The sequence below is a fragment of the Suricata suricatta genome, chromosome 10 (assembly GCF_006229205.1).
Source record: "Suricata suricatta isolate VVHF042 chromosome 10, meerkat_22Aug2017_6uvM2_HiC, whole genome shotgun sequence".
NCBI lineage: Eukaryota > Metazoa > Chordata > Mammalia > Carnivora > Herpestidae > Suricata > Suricata suricatta.
This window is the reverse complement of record NC_043709.1, coordinates 69,352,786-69,359,598: the sequence shown is the minus strand read 5'-3', so window position 1 is coordinate 69,359,598 and position 6,813 is coordinate 69,352,786. Positions and strand designations below refer to the sequence as shown.

At 32.7% G+C, this 6,813-nt stretch overlaps 1 protein-coding gene across 1 annotated transcript in view; it reads right to left on the bottom strand.

Annotated features, from left to right (window-relative positions):
- Window positions 1–6,813, bottom strand: part of ADAMTS20 (ADAM metallopeptidase with thrombospondin type 1 motif 20) — a 169,938-nt gene that overhangs the window by 45,297 nt on the left and 117,828 nt on the right. The window contains exon 29 of the mRNA XM_029954152.1: window positions 43–210. Coding sequence (XP_029810012.1) covers window positions 43–210 — 168 coding nt within the window. The remainder of the gene's footprint in view (window positions 1–42; window positions 211–6,813) is intronic.

Sequence of the window (6,813 nt, the reverse complement as noted above, 5' to 3'; positions counted from 1 at the left end):
AAATGCAAAAATACATTTATGATTATAAAATATACCACTTACCTCCTTCCATCTATTGGCTTTCCATGAAGGACATCTGACAGATCTACAGACGTTGTGAGTTCGAGGTTTCTGTAGATGACTGCAATATTTTTCTTCTAATTTCCCTTGGAACTGGTCAATGCAAAGCACCTCACGGGACTTTAAACCTTTACCACAAGAAGCTGAGCACTAGAAAATAAACACGAATACACTTGATTCATTTTATTTGACTAATTTATCTTTAAAATGCACAAAATGAAGCTATCAAAACATCATTGCTTTGATGTTTTCATTAAGATATATTTGGATATTTCTAACTGGAGAGAATTTAAAATTTGTCGTTTTGCCCTGGACCATCAATGGACATTGAAGTAAATTGATGGACATATGCTATCCATTAATTCCATAAAAAGTATTGTCTACAGTATACCAAGCATTCTTCTGGTACATAAATGGTTTAGATCCCTTAGGGTTAAAGACTATCTGAAGTGAACTCCAGTTATCACACAGGATCATTTAATTTAAATTTTGTATAGTCCCCACCTATTCTACTTTTAACTCCATATGTTTCCCATATTGCAAAGTATGCATTAGGGTGCATAAAGAAAATGCAGTGATTTCTCAATGCAGGGAACTGTGAGTGAGAAAGAAGAAAACTTATATTTTTAAGTGCAATTCAGTTCAGGTTTGCTTTTTGCATCAATCTGGAAAAAAATCTCTGTACAATCAACCCTCCAATGTGTTCAGTAAAAAGATAACTAAAATCTCTGTAATGAGATAAGTGAAACAATGACTTCATTTTTCAGCCAGTTGTCATTTACTGAGTGAGGCGAAAGCCATGTTGTGGAAAAAGCTCTGCTTCTTACTAACGGGGTAACTCTACACACATTTCATAATCTGTCCAAGACTCGGTTTCTTCATGTATAAAATGGGGATAATAACATCAATATTACAGCTTCATTATAAGAATGAGATAAAGAATAGGAAAGGTCTATTTTAGTCCTATTATACACAGTACATCCTCAGTAAATATTAGCATCCTTTTCTACCGTTTTCCTTTATGTAGTTTCAGGATGTTGGCAATTTTCAGTGTGATATATGTACCAGGGAAAAGCTAAGCAAAGACATGGATTCCAGACAACTCCTATCATACTTCTGAGACAGCTATTCACATATGGTTTCATTTAGAAACATACACTAAGTTCTGAGATGAGATAATTTATTATACATTTTATCTATCAGTTCAGACTGTGAGACTATCTAATACAAACTATTCGATGCTTAAAATATTTTAAACTAAAAAAAGAGTTGGGAGATAATTTATCATTTTATAGGATCTGCAATATTATATCTCATTTGTGTAGGCAATTAATTTAATTCAGTGCATTAAGACTTATTATCATATCTGAAATGTTCTCTTTAACAGAGCCTTATAGGTCACTTAGAACACACTTAATTCGGTTAAAATCCCTAAGGGATCTTCGTAACTTGTAGTAAGTATGTATTCTTTCCTGTTGAACTTCTCTCTTGGATCTATCTATATGCTCTACTCTTTCTGACTTAGGCACTTCTGTTTCTTGACTTCACTATCTGTTTTTCAAAGAGCATGTTATCTTTTTATACCAGAAACATTGAGTATGAAGCGTATATCATCAGGAAATATATGTACATGTTCACACATGGAAAAAATGATTTTCTCCTGAGGTATATATTATTTTTTTCTAAGCTTTAGATCTTTAGAAGGGCATTCATTACTCTTCCTGTCAGCAAGCATTACTGTGGATAATTAAGATCAACACAATTGTTCTTATGGAAGATGTAAAAATATTTAGGAACTTATTTGTTCTATGAATATTGAGTTTCTACCATATACCAAGAGTTGAAGACACAGATTCATTAAACACCTTTTGCTTTTGACCTTGATTTATTTTCAAAATTTTATAATCTAAATGACACATGCCATCTATTAAATCAATAATACCAAAGTAGATCTAGGTAATATTAAAACCAATGCAGATCAGAAAAAAACATACAAGATATAAAGACCATTAAAATAATACAATAAAAATTATGGATTTAAGAAATTCTGAAAAGTTGCCATTTCTCTCTGGGATGTTTGATAAGTACTCAAAAAGAAGGTGATATTTAAAGTCAGTTTTGAAGAAGTAAGCTTGTTGATGGACAAAGTTGGATGGTCATATATTTGTTTAATACGTCTTTTCTGGACATTGCCCATATGTGTGTTTTGTAAAATTCTGAGTTCTAACGCTAACAAGAATCCAACAATTACACAGTAATTATGCAGCAAACTATTGATATTTTGGATAAAAAAGACTAGTTCATTTATTAAACTATGAAGGAGGCATACTGAAGATTCTACTTTAGAACTCAGCGATATATTTTCTCCACGAGCAATATTTATGAATGCAAGGTAAACTCAGAAATTATAGTACACTATCAAAGTCAAGATCATTCTTCACAACACTGAAGTGTCTCCTACTCTAACTCAAGATCATCTTCCTCTTCATCATTATTCTAATCTTTAAGCAAGACTATTATTAAACATAATTTTGAACATTTTTTTACTCAAAAACTGACAATGGCTGCCTATTGCCTTCAATAGTAAATCAAAACTTATATTCTTTCCTGTTTTCTTGTTCAGTCAACATACCTTTCTGACCTTATATTCTGTTACTTTTCAACACACACCTTTGCTCTAATTGGGCATAATATAATAACTTTCTCTTTAATGTGACATATTCACTTAACAAGAGTGCCTAATTCATATTATTTCCTTTTTACCTTAATCAATCACTTCCCTTGATGCTTGCTAAATGTGATTCATCCTTAAATATCTAAGTCGATCTTATGTCTAAGGTAAATACATATCAATCTTCCACTTCTCTGAACTCTTCTGAGGCTCACTGTTTTTAGCACTTCATCATTTTCTACTTTTGTCACATTCTTTATCTACCCAGACTTCTGGAGGTTGAGGACCCTTTAGAGATTACCCACATCACCCACAAAAAGGCAAGTATAGTAAATATTGGCTGATTAATTGACATTGATCTTTGGCGTAAGCAATTCCTTTTGTTTTTCTTAAACTCTAAGGTAATTTATTAACACATTTTAAATTCTTTGGAATATATCTATTGATTTATAAACACAAAGTTCTCTAGGAAAGATAGAGAAAAAGTACAAAGAATTGCAAAATAAATTATGCTTGGCTACACTTTTAAAGTAGAGCTCTGTTTCCTCAAGATTTGAAGAGAAGTTAAGTATATTTTATCAAGTCTGATGAATTCTATATGAGGATTTAAGTAAAAGAGATCATGCTATGCAAAGAATCATGTTTTAGTTGCAATGATGTTGTCATAAAGTGAATAACTAGTGAAATGCTACCCTATTACCCTCAAATCACAATACATTCTGAATTACAAAGATACCACAAATTGGCCCACTTGATAGGAATACTCAAAAACGACAATTCTTTTCTTTGGTACCCTAGCAATTTTTTTGTTTGTTTTCCTCTATTTTATATTCCTGATACAATCCTACTCCTTTAAAAATTTTTACTAACACTGTGTATTTTCCTGCATTCTCAGCAAAAGAATTCTTAAAAACCATCCCTATTGTTCTTAGTTAATATAGTCTTAAATTCTGAGATATTTTCATAAATGCCATGGAATAGTAGAAATAGAATACAATACTTCAGAAGTGGTAACATTACATACAAGTCACCTGAACTATTTCTCTAAACTAGGTGAAGACAAATGTCTACCTAAGGAAAAAAGAAAATTTGAAACTAATATAGAATTTTCAAGTTCTAAAAATGAAATACAATCTCCAGAGTTGTGCAAGTTGAATGGCACTTTCAATTTCAAGATGGAAATGTGGAATTCATTAATTGTTCTATGATTCACAACAAGTGTATTCTTGTTTCTAAAGTTGTACATAATTTCAGAATAAGATTACTTTTGATATTTGGGGTGTGATTATTTTTTTGTAATGATATTACAAAGGAGGGAGTTAATTGACAGTTTGTGAAAGATGTTGATTCTAGATACTTAAATTGCTAAACAAAATAGGAAAATGAAGTTTATTTAACTCCAGTTCTAGGAAATGGACAACATCACCATCAAGTGCATGAAAAGGTGCTCAACATAACTAAGCACCAGGGGAATACAAATTAAAAGCACAATGAAATATCACATCACACTTATTGGGATGACCATCATCAAAAAAATAATTCTCGTGATGATGTGGAGAAAGGGAACCCTTGTGCACTGCTGGTGATATTGTAAACTGGTGTAGCCACTATGGAAAATGGTATAGAGGATCCTTAAAAAATTAAAAATAGAGCTACCATATGATCCGTTTGAGAATATATTCAAAGGAAATGAAAACACTAATTTCAAAAGATATCTTCACCCCTACATTCATAGCATTATTTACAAAAGCCAAGACATGGAAACAACCTATGTCCATCAATGGAAAAAAGGATAAAGAAGTTATGGTAGGGGCACCTGGGTGGTTCTGTCAATTAAGTAATTTTGGCTCAGGTCACGACCTCATGGTTAGTGGAATAGAGTCATACGTTGGGCTGATAGGGTGGAGCTTGCTTGGGATTCTCTCCTTACCCACCCCTCCCCACTCCCATGCCCTCTCTCAAAATAAATCAATAAACTTAAATACCAAAAGAAGCTGTGGTATACATATATACAATGGAATATTATTCTGTCATAGAAAGTGAGAAAATCCTGCTATTTGCAACAACATAGGTGGGCCTTAGGGCCATTATAAGTGAAATAACTCAGAGAAAGATACTGTATGGTCTTACTTATACATAGAGTCTTAAAAAAACAAAAAGCTCAGAGATCATATTTGTGGTTGCCAGAGGTGAGGAAGGCAAGAGGGAGGAATTGGAGAGAGGTGATCAAAGGTACAGATTTCACCAGCGCTGGGGATATAACATACAGCATGATGACTATAGTTAACACTGCTATAATATATATAGGAAATGGTTGAGAATAAATTCTAAGAGATCACAAGGAATTATTTTTGCTTTTTTAATTGTGTCTATATAAGATGATGAATACTAACTAAACTCACAGCAGTGATCACTTCCCAGAAGTCAAAGCATTATGTTGTGCACTTTAAGTTCTATATTAATGTCAGCTATACCTCAATAAAACTGGAAAAATTGGATGAAGTGAATTGTCGCTTTATTTCTAACTAGCACATCATCTGTCTCCTGACAGCAAGGTGCATAGTTATCTGCTGAAAATGTGAAAGCCCACAGCCATATGTCTGGGTGTCCTATCTACCCACGTGCTCATTGTAGGCCAGGTATTAGCCCATTTCCTGAGACAACCTACAACCAGGTAACAAAAGTGTTCACACCATCATTTTGCTTTAGAAGAGTCAAGCTCCCAGGAATGCAATCATTGCACATTACAAATCTAAATCCGAAATCCTTTCCATCAAATGACTGAAGAAGCATCAAACTAGTATGTAAAAAATGGAGTGGTTTTAATTTAAACACAATGATATAATCAGGTATTGGAGTGTCTCTTGAAATAACTTGAGAGTTAGTTCTATGTTTCTTAGTCTTAAAGTGCCAATTCCAAAAGTATTGACGAATTTCTCAATATAGGAACATATATTATTTATCTTTGATCTTTTGCAAAGCTGACCTGTGTTATGCTTCTGTAGCAAAGACTAATTTTTTAATGGAAAAATTTGACCGTAACTATTTTGCAGGAGACTTTTTAAAATGTCTTGGTGATTATGTTAAATGTCCCTACAACATGACCACAAAACAAGATTGATCTATGAAATGACCTAATAGGGAAATGACAGTTTTTGGGGTCAAGCCAGACCATAAGTTAGGTATTTTGTGGAATAAAACACGTGTGTATGTGTACATGCATATATGTTTTATCTATTCTTTTTTATTTTTAAGAAGCCTGTAACATTCTTTAAGTAAACTAAAGAGGCTGCATCTGAACCCAGGAACAGAATGATTTTTGAAATCTTCAGGAAGCTAATAGCATCTAAATATCTAAGAGAAAAGCCCAATTTCAGTAAAATTTTAGGTCTGAGTTTTATGCAACTACTACGTAATTAGGGGCATTCTCTATATTGGCAAAACACTATTTAAATATCACTCCTCATTAGAGAAGTAAAACATTAACATAGAATAAATAGGCATAGAACACAGAGGCATTGCTGTGTTTAAACAAAAAAATGACAAAGTATGCATATTAAGAGTAGGGTGTCGGCTCTGTAAAATAGTACTGCTACTGTTCCTTTAATTCAATGCATATGTGCACTAAAGAGTAAGATACTAAATCTATCAACAGTGACCCTATTCATAGTATTTCCTGAAAGATTATACATGGAGCTTTAAAATTAAATGGAGTTTGAAAATTCTTTTTAACCTGTTACAGACATTCTTTGACTATGCAGCTTTCATAAGCCAAGACAGCACTTGGTCTTAAAAATAATCACAACTGAAATATTTCATATTCTATTGCATTGCCTCTGATTAAAGTTTGCAACTCGAGACACCTAAATTTTTTAAATTCAGATTCATTTGCAAAAGTGCTTTGAGTCCCAATTTAAGGGACAAAGAAATATATTATTAACAAACATATCCAGCAAACATATTACCTTCATGTCATTGTAATAATTATAACATTTTTTAATGTTAATTCATTTTCAAGAGACAGAGCATGAGTGGGGGAGGGGCAGAGAAAACGAGAGAGAGAGAGAGAGAGAGAGAGAGAG